At 44.7% G+C, this 15,623-nt stretch overlaps 1 protein-coding gene across 13 annotated transcripts in view; it reads right to left on the bottom strand.

Moving 5' to 3' along the window:
* GREB1 (growth regulating estrogen receptor binding 1) overlaps positions 1-15,623 on the bottom strand; it is a 189,449-nt gene that overhangs the window by 34,561 nt on the left and 139,265 nt on the right. For 12 of the 13 annotated variants that reach the window (XR_007519543.1, XM_049902774.1, XM_049902771.1 and 9 more), the window contains 4 exons: positions 7,721-8,060; positions 5,979-6,094; positions 3,873-4,072; positions 1,780-1,869 (listed from right to left, as the gene is read on the bottom strand). Coding sequence is in view for 12 of the 13 variants with exons in the window: in XM_049902774.1 (XP_049758731.1) it covers positions 1,780-1,869; positions 3,873-4,072; positions 5,979-6,094; positions 7,721-8,060 (746 nt within the window). In the remaining variant the exon portion in view is untranslated. Of the gene's footprint in view, positions 1-1,779; positions 1,870-3,872; positions 4,073-5,978; positions 6,095-7,720; positions 8,061-15,623 lie in introns of those variants that run through there. The other variant, XM_049902783.1, reaches the window with a different exon arrangement.

The following is a 15,623-nucleotide window of genomic DNA, read 5'->3' as shown; positions in this document are numbered from 1 at the left end:
TCCCTCTTCTGCCCTGCTGTTGTTGTGTGGTATTGAGTCACCCTGTTGTTGTTGTGTGCTGCTGAGTCACAATGTTGTTGTTGTGTGTTGTTGAGTCACCTTGGTGTTGTACGCTGTTGAGTCACCCTGTTGTTTTTGTTGTGTGCTGTTGAGTCACCCTGTTGTTGCATGCTGTTGAGGCACCCTGTTGTTGTTGGGTGCTGTTGTCACCCTGTTGTTGTTGTTGGGTGCTGCTGAGTCACCCTGTTGTTGTTGTGTGCTGTTGTCACCCTGTTGTTGCATGCTGTTGAGGCACCCTGTTGTTGTTGGGTGCTGTTGTCACCCTGTTGTTGTTGTTGGGTGCTGCTGAGTCACCCTGTTGTTGTTGTGTGCTGTTGTCACCCTGTTGTTGTGTGCTGTTGAGTTGATTCCGACTCACAGCGACCCCAAAGGACAGAGTAGAACTACTCCATAAGGATTCAAAGCTGTAATCTTTATGGGAGCAGATCGCCAGGTCTTAAGACTCCCAATATCGTTTGGGGCAAAAGAATATTGGTCCCCTAGCCTATGAATCAGATCTGCCTTCAGACATGAGCTTGCGGCTTATGCTAAGACTCCAGTCAGCGGGCATCTGTGAGTGAGATGTTAACCCATCTGCTCACTCATTATTCACAAACTACCTGAGGAGAGGTGTAAGGAGAAAGGCAATCAAAGATGCATCCAGCCAAATCTCTGGTGTGTTTTGACCTCTTCCTCCACAGACCACACCACAGAGCCTTGCAGGTCACCGTTCCACCACAGCCAGGCCCATACAAGCACCCTAAGTGTGGCCCACTGGACCACTACTACCCACAAGCACTACATACACTTTCATACCCTTGAGTCTTTTTTCCTCTACCTGGAATGACTTCTCCACCAAGGCCAAGTGAAAAGTCATCTGCTCTCTGAAACCTTTAGTGATCACACCCTACCCCTAAATCTGCCCCTCCACCTGAGAAAAATTAGTTACTTCTCAATACACATAACCAAAACACTTGGCATGTGTGAACATAAGGGTATAAAAAACAAAAGAGCAACTACTGCATAGTTTTATGAGAACAATGGATTCATTGAGGGTAGGGTCTATATTTATTTTTCAATGCCCCAATTCAGATATAAAGTAGATTCTGTATACATGTTTGCACCTAGAAGCCAGGAGATATTGTTCATTTATGCCGGCAGTGCCTGCTCTAGGAGACCAAGGACTCCTTAGACCAGAGGCTACATGAGGCTTTTTATTCACATCCCCTACTCCTACCACCACAATGCACTCCTGGGTACAGGAGTCTGTGAACACTTGCTGCCTTTCCCCCAGTGAAATCTTCCTGTCTACTTCTCTTCATCAGACCTGACAACAATACCTCACCCTCAAAGCCTCTCCTCCCCAGGGGCACAGGGAGGTCCTTCACCAGCCAGCTCCATGGAGTGAAGACTGGGGAATAGCCCTTCTGACACCGCTCATCACACTGTCCGCAGCCCAGGCCACAACAAGAGGCAAAGTCTACAACCTTCTCCTGAAAAAAGGAGTGAATGAACCTTCCAGCCTTGCCCAAAGTCTTCACGTTCTCAGATGCCCATCAAGAAAAGCTTTTACTTTAAGTTCTCAGATGCCAAGCAAGAAAATCCAGTTCTTCAAAGATTTCCTTCTCTTTCCAGTTCTGGCTAAAAAAATAAAGGCTCAGCAAATAGCCCCATACGCGTTTCCTTTTATTCTCCAAAAACAGTCCAACAGCACAACCTCCCCCATTTGGGAAGACTTACTGGATGCTTTAGAGGAGAGGGATGAAGAGGCAGAGTCATGGGAGCAGCATCTTTCCCTCTTCACAGGACTTCTCTTCTCTGAGGTGGAGCCTGTTTCAAAACAAACACACTGAAAATGCATCGTAAGCACCATCTCTTGCGTTTGTCCAGAGCTTTCCAGTTTATGAAGTGCATTCACAAGTATCACCTCTCCTCATTTTTTCATTCAGCTACCACTTTCCAGGTGCCCACCACTGAGCGCTGAGAAGACGGAAATGAGTGAGACGAGGTGCAAGCCAATGCAGCACTCAGTGCAGTGGGAGTTCCCACATATAAGTCGCCAGGTATAATGTGGGACCTGTGGGAGCCCAGGGAGGAGCCCTGGTGGCACAGTGGTTAAAGCACTCAGCTGCTAACTAAAAAGGCAGTGGTTTGAACCCACTAGCTCCTCTGTGGAAGAAAGATGTGGTAGCTGCTTCCATAAACACCACACCTTGGAAATCCTACAGAATTGACTCAATGGCAATGGGGTTTTTAGAAGTCCAGGAGTCCCTCGGTGGCGCAAATGGTTAAGCACTCAGCTACTAATCAAAAGGTTGGCAGTTTCAATCTACTCAAAGGTGCCTCAGAATAAAAAGACCCAGTAATTTACTTCTAAAAAGTCAGGCATTAAAAACCCTACGGAGCAAAGTTCTACTCTAACCCTACGGCAACACATGGGGTTGCCATGAGTTGGAATCAACTCAACAGCAACTGGTTTTTTTTTCTTTTTTTTTATGGGAACCCAGAGACCAAGCTCCCATCTGACGTGTGAAGTAGAAGCAGGGAAATCTTCCTGGAAGAGGTGACAACTAAACTGAGTCCTGAAGGGCCAGTCGGGGTTCCAAGGTAAAGGAAAGAGGAGTGAGAGCTTCAAGGAGTGAAAGGTGCATCTGCGTGGCCCTGAGGTGAAAAAGAGCAGTGCACGTGAAAGGAACTGCTCCAAGTTCAGTGGGGCCAAGAGCACCGGATGCAGCGTGGGGGCTGGAGAGCTGAGAGCAGCCAACTAAAGAGAAAAGTCATGAAATGCTAAGGTGTGTGGGTTTATCCCACAGACAGTGGGAAACAATACATTTAATCAGGGTCATGTTCCTGGCTTTGAAAGATCTCTACAGCAATAGGGAAGTCTATAAGGCAAGTCATTTAATACCTATTATTTTACGGATAGAAGCCCTGGTGGCACAGTGGTTAAGGGCTTGGCTGCTAACTGAAAGGCCGGTAGTTCAAACCCACCAGCTGCTCCACGGGAGGAAGATGTGGCAATCTTCTTCCTCAAGGATTTACAGCCTCGGAAACCCTAGAGGGTCACTATGAGTCGAAATCGACTCGACGGCAGCGGGTTTAGTTTTCAGTATTTTACAGATGAGCAATCGGAGACCAGGAGAGGTTGAACAACTTGTCCAAAGCCACACAGTTAGTGGATGGGGAAGGGAGGGACTGCAATACAGGTCTTCGGACTCCATACCGATCACCCCTCCACTATACCATACTTCTTCCCAAATGCTTTGTGTTGTCTGTATTATGGGCTTTTGATGTTTTCTAGCTACACTGCTAACTACAGCCAAATGCCTTGCAATGCTGATTTACGTGTCCTATTAAAAATACGGTGTCAGGTTTTGATAGTCTGCACGTGAAACTGGCCTGTTTTCACAGACCTCAATAATAAAGAGCATGCTGTTACGTTGATTCACAGAGGAAATAAGCAAGTGGATCTTATACCAACAAGTGTTTTTACCAGCATGAACCTGAACCCCAAGCAATCTAAATTTTCTCTCCATCCTTTACGAATTCTAGAGCTAGGAAGAACTAGAGTGATTTCCATTTTCTCACACCACCAAAAAAGAAAGAAAAAAAAAACAAAAACCATCTGAGTTCAGTGAGGGTTTGGCCATTTCCTTCACTGAAGACTTATCTAGAAACTCTCATCCGGAGCTTCTAACCGGCAGACGGTGCCCCAAGGACCACACTCAACTGGAGACAGCCATCTAGGTAAGTGCATTGTTGCCTCAAGAATTAAAAGCCAGTGAAGATCTGCCGGTAGGGGCATGGCAGGTGGAACGCAGGCCAGCCCTCACCTTCTGTCACCAGTTCCTCATCCTCATTATCTGTGCTGCTCAGCTTCTCCGCATCACTCTCCAGGGCCTCGTTCACAGCTCCCTTCTCCAAGGGAACCTCATTACTCACAAAGTAGGCAGCCAGGCCAAGCTCCTGCTCCAAGGCTGTTCTCACCAGGCAGGAGGAGTTTATTAAACGCAGGTCACAATACCTTAAAGACCTAGGAGAAAACAGGAAGACATCCTTTAAACAGGTACTTATCCATGCCTTCTACAAACGAGGCCCTGCTCTCGATGCTGTGGGCAATGGTGCTAAAAGACCAACACCACGCCGTCCTCATCATGACATTAGGGCTTGTGTGAATGAAAGGCAAACAGGAAAAGCTGCGAAATCAATTTAATAGTGTTTGGGGACGGCTGCTATTTATGCCTGTGCTGCATGTAAAAGAGTGCTGGTTTTCAGGTTAGCAGAAGCGAGGGCTTGAATCCCGCTCTGCCGCTTCCTGCTGATGGAACCTTCAACAAGCTGTGCAACTTCTCTGAGGCTCAGATATTTCCATCTGAATAATGGGAATAGATATTAATAATCATCCAAACGGGCGGTTGTGACGGTCCCATGTAAGAAGTCGGCATTTAATTACTCGACCAACACTTAAAATGTGCCAGGGATGGTGCTAGGGATATGACAGTGACCAAGTCACACACGGTCACTACCCTACTGGACATAAGAGTCTGCGAAGACAGACACCAAGTAGTGAAGTATGTGGAGCAGTGAGAAGTAGGGAAAGGCCAGCACAGTGCTCAGGGTTGTGTAACAGGAACAGCAGACGGCTTGCAGAGAGGCAGATGGGGTTTAAATCAGGGCGAGTGGCTTACTGCTCATGGGACCTCAGGCCAATGACCTCTGATTTAACCCAACTATAAAATGGGATAGTAATACTGTCATTGCATGGATTTAATGTGATATCAAAAATCTGGCACAGTGCCTGGTATAAAGAAGGTACTCAATAAATGCTTGCTAAAATTTAAAGTAGACAAAAACATCATCCTAGTCCTTAAGGAGCTGAGGAATCAAAGAATGCACGTGAAATGGCAACAACCACGGTCAAACATTTTGCCATCACCCCTTCACCTAACCCATCAACATGCTGAATACACAGTGGGGTGGCCCAGGGGACAGAGGCAGCCCTAGAGCCCACTGTCAGCCAGACTGGCCTAACCTCTCAAAGCCTCAGTCTCTTCATCATAAGATGGAACTATTGAAATAATACCTTCCCCCCAGGGTTATGGTTAAGAGTCTAGGACAGAGTCCCAGCACATAACAGGAATACAATATACATCAGCTCTTGCTGTTTCATTACACAAGGAAAGACATGCAACGGCTCCACAGCACAGATGCCTGCTCTCCTCCCTGGGCACCTGTTAAATCTTTAAAGGCCAGGCTGTCACTACCAATCCAAGCAGCTGCCTTACAGGAGGCCCAGTGCCCTCTGTCCCAAGGGTCTGCCCATCTGTGTGGTGGCCAAGAGGCTGCTGAAGGCGCTGTATGCACATGTGGCTGACCTCTGCACAGCTCCAGGAGAACACAGCCTTCAAGACAGTCACCTCTTGTTCTAGAAAACCCAGACTCTTTCCCAAGCTGCATCAGTCTGTCCAAAACCCCTCTGACCACCAGGTGGGACCAGCTATCGAAGCAGCCTGGATTTCAGCAGGAATTGTAGCCTGAGCCCCAGGGATGATGTGAGACTTTCATAAACAGCACTACCATTCCTATTGTGATCCTGATGGGGGAAACTGATGGAGGCATTAGACCTAGCTCCAGCGGCAGGGCCCACTATCCACAAACAGCTGCACCACAAGCCCAAATGGTACCTTTCTGAGCATTAGAAGAAGCTGCCCCTTCCTCAGACACATTTTACTGCTATCTGCTGGAAAACCGATGTAACAACAATACAAATCTATGAAGACTATGAGTGCGTATGGCGCCACCTAGAGCCAGGCTGCGCCAGCCAGGACTGGCAAACCCCAGTTGTGGGCCAGGTCTACCAATCAGCTCCGTTCCTTCTTTGCAGGTTCCTCAAAGGCCGCCAGGGGCATAAACAGCCAGCCTGCCCCCCACACACTCACCTTGGCAAGGATTCACCGTGCGGGTCCATCCCACTGAGTATTAGGATACAAGGCAGGCCCTCCAACTCCAAGTACGTCTGAGGTCTCCACTCAGCGTCGTCAATTTTCTGCCACATCTGCAGACAATTATAAAGAAATAAAGCAGTGAGAACTCTGACTTCCAAAGGAGCTCAGCCCCAGGTGACCCCTGGTGTCCCCTTTTAAGTACCTTCCATTGATTTACAGAAGCCCTGGTAGTGAGGTAGTTAAGCGTTCAGCTGCTAACCAAAAGGTCGGCAATTCAAATATACCAGCTAGTCCTCGGAAACCCTATGGGACAGTTCTACTCTGTCCTATAGGGTCGCTAAGAGTTGGAATCCACTTGAGAGCAATGGGTTTGGGTTTGGGGCATACTGATTTACAGTCCTTGCAAGATGTCGTTTAATAAAAAGAGAAATTTGTTACTACTACAAGTAGGCATATAATGGAGTTGACCACTGTATTCCCAGCCCCCCAGAACACTGCCAGGAACATATCAGGTGTTCAGTACGTAGCTATTAAATGACTGACTGACCCTTTGGGAGAAAGCACATATCCTCAGTTTTCTCTAATGTTCTTTACTATGTTCTCTCAATCGTGGTGTCGAGCCTTTCATTCATATCTTTCCACTCATTTATTCTTGTTTTGTGACTTGAGTACTAAGTTAAAAGTGTGTCTGCAGCCATACTCCAGTCTCTGTCAGGCGAGTAAGTCTGGTCTTTTTTTGTGAGTTACAATTTTGTTCTACATTTTTCTCCAGCTCTGTTGGGGACCCTCTATTGTGATCCCTTTTCAGAGGAGTCAGTGGTGGTAGCCAGGCACCGCCTAGCTGTGCAGGACTCAGTTTGGTGGAGGCCATGGTAGTTGTGGTCCATGAGCCCTTTGGACTAATCTTTCCGTCGTGTCTTTGGTTTTCTTCATTCTCCCTTGCTCCAGACGGGGTGGGATCAGTGGAGTATCTAAGATGGCTGCTCACAAGCTTTTAAGATCCCAGATGCTACTCATTAAAGTTAGATATACAACATTTCTTTATAAACTATGTTTTGCCAATTGAGCTAGATGTCCCCTGAGACCATGGTCCCCAGCCTTCAGCCCAGTAATTCAGTCCCCTGGGAAGTCTGGATGTATATCTATGAAGCTTCCATGACCTTGCCTTGACCAAGTTGTGCTAACTTCCCTCATTTATTCCTTTAAAACTCTTTCTGTAGCCCTCTGACATTTTCCCTCACCTGCAGGTTTAGTGAGAACCTACTACGGGCCAGACACTGGGTGTGGCATTTAGGAAGCGGCGGTCTGAGGGCTGTGCTCCTTGCCCTCCACCAGCCGTGGGAGGAGCCAGATGATAGAGAGGCAGCTAATGACAGTGGTCGGCACACAGGCCATGGCAACGAGAGAACATAAAACCAACCTTGGGTGGGGTAGGGGAACTTCCTGCAGGAAGAAAAGGCATTGAGTGGAGTTCTGAAGGCCTAGAAGCAATAGCTAAACAGAGGAGGAGAAGAAGCGCACCCCTGGGAAGAAAGAAAAGCTTAACAAGATAGTGTGTTTTGGGGTAGCAGGAGGGAATGACAGTTCATAGGTAATCTGGCACCACTGGATGGAAAAATACACATAGGGAAGTGGCAAGGGGGAGACTAGAGGGGCTGGCCAAATCTTGCGAGGCCACGGTTTGTTGCCACCCCCTTCCCCTACTCATCCCTCTGTCTCACCACATCGCCACCTACCTTGAGCTGCTTCACAAAGTGCTTCCCAACAGTGATGCCAGAGTTGGGGTTGCTCAGTATGATCTCAAAGTGCTCCTCCAGGGCCAGCCGCTCCCGCACGTGGGAGAGCCGCTCATAGGCCACAGCTGCCAGGGGCGAGCAGGGGACCCGCAGCAGGACCATGAGCCCGTGGCCACAGGGGCACTGCTTGGAGGAGCTGATGAGGTTCTGGGTGATCTCCAGCGTCTCCACGGACGTGTAGTTCTTCATCTGTGAGAGGCCGCTCACGGCCATCATGGCCGCTGCATAGTGCTGCACAAGAACAAAGGTCCTGATGACCGCGCTGTGCAGGTGGGGGAACCTGCAACACAAAGACACCGATGTGTGATGTGGGGCCAGGGCGCACCACCAGAATCCTCTGCGGAGAAGGCCCTCCCCACTGCAAGTAAGTAACCCAAGATGCCTGCCAGTTTGGGTTGACAAGTACAGCAACTCCCAAGTCACAAACAAGTTGTATTTTCAAAATTCCTTTCAGAGTCAAATGTTTCAAACCTGAGCATCTTTTTTCCTTAGAAGCCAAATTATAAACTGCTGTGTTGTTTCCAGCTAAGACACACAAACAGATTCATTATATTTATTTCTTTGCATTTAACTCAGTAGCTACTCAAATGTTCAGCAAATGAATAAAACACATGTCTATTCAGCCAACTATCAGCTTAACTCGTGTTTTCATGAGCAGTTAGGTAATGTGCCCAAGGTTCCAACTGGAAATAGGAGAATCACCCACAATCAGTATAATACATAAGTGCAGCCACCAAGCGGAAAAATAACAAAAAACCAAAACTACTGCCGTTGAGTCAATTCCAATACATAGCAACTCTATAGGACAGAGAACTGCCCTACAGGGTTTCCAAGGCTGTGATCTTTATGAAAGCAGACTGCCATATCTTTCTCCCATGCAGCAGTTAGTGGTTCGAACCGCTGGCCTTTCAGTTAGCAGCTGAATGCTTAACCACTGTACCACCAGGGCTCCTTTAATGCAGCTGCCCCATAGCCCAAATTTTGTAGGACAGCCCTAAAGGTACACCTTTGTATTCATTCCAATTACAGCAAATTTTTAGATATGTAACTAAATGTGATTTAACTGGATGGAGAAATTACATACCAGAACACATCCAATCGAACCAAGAATTCCAAGTGTTGTCTCAGAAATTGCGGTTATTAGATAGGAGGCCAGTGTCTCCACATGAAGGTAGTTACTGCTTCCACGATCCCGTGCACGGCTAGAACGTCTCTGAGCCACGTGTCAGAAACAGATCCCAAAGGACCACCAGGAAGTTCAGATCACTATGCATTTCTCAGCAGGAATAAACAGACTGATGTTCTTTACACTAAACGTTGTTGTATGAGCTTATTCAGCTGGAATGAGTCCCCTTGACTCAGTGGCTTTTTGCAGCAAAGATAAAATAGTTTCTTGACCTACAATGATAGGAACCATGCCACCATGGCCATGCTGTTCCCACCACGATCCTGCCACCTGAGTTCCTATTAGGGCAGCCAGCTCGCCTTCCCGTCAGCATCTCTGATAGTCATCTCTGACACCACTATGACATCTTCTCCTGTTCTTCTTTCTGCCCACCATTCTTCTCCCTTTCTTCATACCTCCCTTAGCACCTAAACTCCTCTATGGGTTATATAAACTGACGTTTTCCTGGGAAGTCTGCCATTACCAATACTATCTCTGGAAGGCACAGGTGGTCCATGGAGTATGGCACAAAGGGGACTCAGTGGCCCAGAGGCTGCTTTGCCCTGTCTTGTGCATTGGCCAAATAATTCCCAGGGAGAAAGAAAGAGGAAAATTCCCTATATTACTGTCCCAGCTGTGGTGGCCTCTTGTCACCTTGAGCAAGGTAATAAGGGCAGCATGTCACTTAGGGAGAAGCATGCGCCTCTTCCCATCACTGCTGGCATGGACATTCAGGTGCATTCTGAGAGGTACCCACTCAAGGTTCTCATAAAGTGGGAAATGCCTGCACTCAACTCAACTCAAAGGATGAGCAGAGACTTCTGCATCTAAGATGAAGTAGCAGGGACCAGATTTATCCTTTGCTTGAAACAACTAAAAAACCGGACAAATATATGAAACAGCAATGTTTTAAGACACTAGGCATTAGGCAATAAAAGACAATGATTCTGACCAATGGAAAATGAATTAGGTGATCTCCCAGCTTCTGCCTGGAAAGAGTTCCTAGGCTGTCCTCAGTAAGGGGAAACCCAGGCAAAGTCCAGGGGTCTTAGTTAATAGAGATGTTGGAAATCCAGGGGGCCAAAACAGCTGGTGTTCACAGGGCAAAGTATCAAAGAAAAGAGAGATGCACAGATTGACAACTTCAGAGATCCGCAGAGGTCTCCCCTCAAGTCTTCAGCTGAGTAACGATCACTGCATGTATGTACTAAGGTCAAGAAAAGAACAAACCAAAAATATTAGTGGAAACAATCCCTGAAGCTCACATGGAGCTGGGAATAGCTGCTGTTCCCACCATCCCAGTAGAAAACATGAGAACTCATGGGACACTGTAAAGTGATCAGAGGATTTTGCCTCAGTGGTGGGGTAAAGTTAGGACTAGACTAAATACCGCACTGATCCCGACTAGCAGAGGTTAAAAGCAAGACTTGAAAGGATTAAACTGTTTCCAATTAACTTAACTATCTCTCAAAATAAAGCTCTGGAAGATTTATAGGGATTCAAAAATATCCAATACCCAATAAGATAAAAATTCACAATATTTAACATCTGTCAGGGTTAAGGTTGGGTGTCAACTTGGCTGGGTCATGATTCTCAGTGGTTTAGAAGTTATGTAACGAGATATTCTGGCAGTTAATGTAATGATGTAATCATCTTCTATATCGTGATCTGATGTAGTCATTCCCCATTTTGTGATATGTAAACAGCCAATCAGTTGAGAATGGGGTTCCTTGGGGCCGTGGCCTGCATCCTATATTTACAGATGTTCCGGCAAAGCTCACGTGCTCTGAATCCTGCATCTGACTTCCCATCCTCTGACCTCTGCTTCTTGGGAAATGAGCCAGCAGCCTGCTGCCTAGCCTGCAGATCTTGGTATTCGCTAGCTCCCACAACCCCATGAGCCAGCAGCCTTCTACCTGACCTGCCAATTTTGGGTTCATCAGCCCCTGCAACCATGCAAGTCCGGAGAAGCCTCCAGACCGATGCCAAACCCATGGATTTGGGATCTTCCAGCCTCCACAACTGCATGAGCCATTTCCTTGAGATAAATCTCTCTTTCTACATACACACGCTCTTCACTGGTTTTGCTCCTCTAGATAACCCAGCCTAAGACAACATCCAATCAAAAATTACTAGGTATATAAAGAATAAGCAAAAGACAATGCATAATGAGGAGGAAAACTTCAATCAACAGAAACTGACACAGAAATGACACAATTGACAGAATCAGCATTCAAGAACACTAAACAATTATCATGCCTGTATTCCATATGTCCAAGAAGCTAGGGAAACACTAAGCATGTTCAACAGAGATATAAAAAAGACCCAAATCAAACTTCTAGAAATGAAAACTACAATGTCTGAGATAAGAAGTAAACTGGATAGGATTGACAACAGATTGGACGTTACAGGGAAAAAGACTCGTAAGCATAAAAACATGACAAAAGAACTACCTAAAATGATATACACAGAGAAAAGAAAACTGAAAAAAAAAAAATGAATCAAGCATAAGGAAGCTATGAAACAACTTCTAAAGGTCTAATACATATGTAATCGAAGTCCTCTAATGGTGGAGGAGGGAATGTAAAAAAATTTTTTGAAAAAATAGCTGAAATTTTTTCATAACTGATGAAAACTCAATGAATTCAAGCACAAGAAACATGACGAAAGCTAAACCAAGGCACATCTTCATCAAACTGTTTTAAATCAATGATGAATTAAAAAAAAAATTTTTTAAGCAGCCAGGGGGGGTATATGGGAGACAACTTACACAGAGAGAAACAAAGACAAGGATGACAAAAGATTCCTTCTGGGAAACAATGAAGGTCAGGAGAAAATGGAATGACATCTTTAACGTACTCAAAGGAAAAAAAGTCAGCCTATAATCCTACGCCCAAGGAAATTATCTTTCAAAAATGAGGCAAAATATAGACTTTTTCAGACACACAAAAGCTGAAAGAATTCACCAACACACCTAAGCTATATAAGAAATCTTAACAGAAATCTTTCAGACAGAAGAAAAACGATACCAGTTGGAAATCTGGATCTATACAAAGAAATGAAAGCACTGGTAATTGTAACATTATATGGGTAAATATAAAAAGTGCTCTTTCTTATTACTCAAATATCTTTAAAAGATGATTGACTGCCTAAAGCAAAAAGAAGAAAACTGTGGGAGGTTTATAACATAAGTAAAGTGTATTATGGCAACAACACAAAGCCTGGGAGGGAACAAAAGTAAATATACTGTTGTAAGAATCTCATACATTGTGTGAAGTGGTATAATATCACTTGAAACTAGATTGTGATAAGTTGAAAATATATACTATAAATGCCAAAGTAACCTCTAGAATATCACAAAAAGTGTTACAGCTAATAAAAAAGGGAGAATGAAATCATAAAAAGTACTCAACCCAAAGAAGCCAGAAAGAAGGAATACAGACAGAACAAATAGAAAATAAATTACAAGATGACAGATTTAAACTGAACTGTATATTAAATACATACAGTCTAACCAAAACCAAACCAAACCCAGTGCCGTCGAATCGATTCTGACTCATAGCGAACCTACAGGACAGAGTAGAACTGCCCCATAGAGTTTCCAAGGAATGCCTGGCAGATTTGAAATGCCGACCCTTTGGTTAGCAGCCGTAGCACTTAACCACTATGCCACCAGGGTTTCCATACAGTCTAAACATCTCAATTAAAATGCAGAGATTGTCAGATTGAATTTTTCAAAAAGCAAGACTCCATTATACAAACTGACTTTAAATATAAAAACACAAACAGGTTAAAAGTAAAAGGATGGAAAATTACAAACCATGCTAACATTCATTGAAAGAAAGCTGGAGTAGCTGTATTAATACCAGATGAAGTAAATTTGGAGAACATGGAATATTAAATAGGGTTATTTCATAATGATAAACAGTTCATCAAGAGACACTTCACCAAAAAAGATATGAATGGCAGATAAGCACAGGAAAAGAAGCTAAATATCATTAGTCATCGTGGAAATGAAAATAAAACTATAATGAGATGCTACTACATACCTATGAGAATGGCTAAAATTAAAGAGGTTGATCATACCAAGTGCTGGTGAGAATGTGGGGCAACTGGAACTCTCATACAGTGCTGCCGGTACTGTAAAATGATACAACTATTTTGGAAAACAGTTTGACAGTTTCTTAAAAAGTTAAACATTCACCTGCCACATAACCCAACCCTGCCAGTACTAAGGGAAATGAAAGCACATGTCTACACAACGAATGTTCACAGCAGCTTTATCTGTAATAGTAAAACTGCAAAACAACCTAACTGTCCACTAAGCCATAAACAAACTGTGGTTCCACCAAACAATGGAATACTATGCAGCAATTAAAAAGGAACACACTATTGACATGTGCAACCATACGGATGAATCTCAAAACAATTATCTGAGTGAAAGCAGACAGACCAAAAAAAAGAGTAAATATTATATAATTCCATTTATGCAAAACTCTAAAAAATACAAACTAATTTATAGTGAGAGAGGAGCAAAAAGGAGGAATTCCAAAGAAGCAGGAGGAAACTTTTGTTCACTATCTTGCAGCGAAGGTTTTACGAGTGTACACCCATGCCAAAACTGATTAAACTGAACTCTTTAAATACATGCAGCGTATCAGTTATGCCTCATTAAAGTTATTGTTAATTAAAAAAAGACAAGCATGTGGGAGACAGGATCTAGTGCCCAGCTCCAAACAGCATCGGCAGGCCAAGCACAGAAACATGCCTAGGATGTGGCCCAGCAGACAACTGTGCCCTCCTCTAAACCTCTGTGCTTGGCTCTAAAGGAAGAAAGCTCCAGAGAAGACATACTAGAATAAAAATGGGAGTTATTAAATGTCTAGCTCTTTTATCTTTAAGCCTGCATAAGGTCTTGTCAGATTTGTGGTCCCATGGGCAGATTTCCCAGCTGTCCCATGGGATCCGTCTGCAACACAAGGCTCACTGACAGTGCGGCTGTGCATGTGGTAGCAAGAGGCAGTAACCTTGCGTGTTCTTACCTTGATTTCTTTCTGTTTCAAATGAATAGTTTTGAGAGTTTTCCTAGGAAGGCAGCGTAGTATGGTGGAAAGAACATCAAATCCAGCTGTAGTCCCAGGTAGTCACAAAGAGGCTGGGTGACCTTGGCTAAGTCACCTCTTCTCTCTGGTTCTCAGTTCCCACAATTGTAAAATGAGAAGGTTGGACTAAATGACTCCCAGGAGGTCCTATGATACTCCATAACCTCAACATTCCATGGTCTAATATTCCCTTCTAGCTCAGTGAAATGTAAAACATAACCTCTAGCCAACTCGTCCAGGTTTGGCAGAGGGGGAGAGACAAGAGATAGGGGGATGCGGATGATGGCAGCAGCTAACACTGAGCATATAATGTGCACCAGGCACTGTTCTTACTGCTTTATGTGTGTTAACCATCTAATCCTCATAACAACCCTATGAAGCAAAACCAAACCCATTGCCATTGAGTCTATTCCAACTCATAGCAACCCTCTAAGACAAAGTAGAAAAGCCCCATTTGGCTTCCAAGGAGCAGCTGGTGGATTCGAACTGCTGACCTGAGGTATTATTATCCCCACAGAGAACTATGAAACTTTCCTAAAATCTCACAGATGGTAACTGATGATTCAAGACTCAAACACCAGGAGGTATACCACCTTGGTCAGTATGGGTTGATGGTCATATGGTTTGTAAGTCAAGTGATCAGGGTTTGGGTCCAGCTTCACTCTAAACCCCCTGTGTGACCACAGACAACTAATCTAGCCTCTCTAAGTTGCCGTTTCTTCACCTTCAAAACAGAGACAACGATATTTTCTATCTCACCGTGCTTTGTGAGGATGATAGCCTGTAGTGAATGTAAAGTACGTAGCCCAATGTCTACAACAGCACAGTAAACACTCAAGTAACTCAACACGTTAGCTGCGATGAGAGGCTGGGGAGAGGGGCAGAGAAGCAGAGGAGCTGCAAAGGCTAGTTCTCTTAGCCTCAGTGTAAAATCTTGGAGGACTTCTTCACCAGGGCTTTGAACCAGTTCAGTCTGGTCTGAACCCCCGCTGAGAGTTTGCATTTCTAACACGTTCCTTGCTGAGAATTTGCATTTCCACCCCAGATATACTGAATCAGAATCCACATTTTAACAAGATCCCCAGGTGATTCTTATGCATAATTTCCTGGGAACTTGTTAGAAATGCAACTTCTCAGCAGGGAACTTCTAGAAATGCAAATTTTCAGCTGGGGTTCAAACTGGAATGAACGGGTTCAGAAGCCCTATTCTTTACTCAGCAAGTCTGTAAGAGCCCAGCTGACGATCAGTGAGGTGGAGAACTGGCCTGATTACTCTCCTATCATAGTCATAGAGCTGGAAGGCATCAAAGAGGTTTATTTTCTCAAAGAGTGTTCTGGGACAGTAACCCCAGGAGATACTCCACACTCACCCTTACTAATAAAAGGGGGCTCCATGATCAAATAAGTGAGGAGATGCCGCATACTAGATCCTCTTGGGAATGTGTAGCAGGCACGGGCTCATTGAAGGCTCAGAGAACTCTTGCAGTAAAGAAATCCTTTTGTCCAATGTAACATTTTCAAACATATTTGACCACAGAACTCTTTTTGGCTTAACGACTATTAGCATTCAGCCAAA

Source organism: Elephas maximus, chromosome 12 (assembly GCF_024166365.1).
Source record: "Elephas maximus indicus isolate mEleMax1 chromosome 12, mEleMax1 primary haplotype, whole genome shotgun sequence".
In the NCBI taxonomy this organism is placed as follows: Eukaryota; Metazoa; Chordata; class Mammalia; order Proboscidea; family Elephantidae; genus Elephas; species Elephas maximus.
This window is presented reverse-complemented; position numbering and strand designations above follow the sequence as displayed.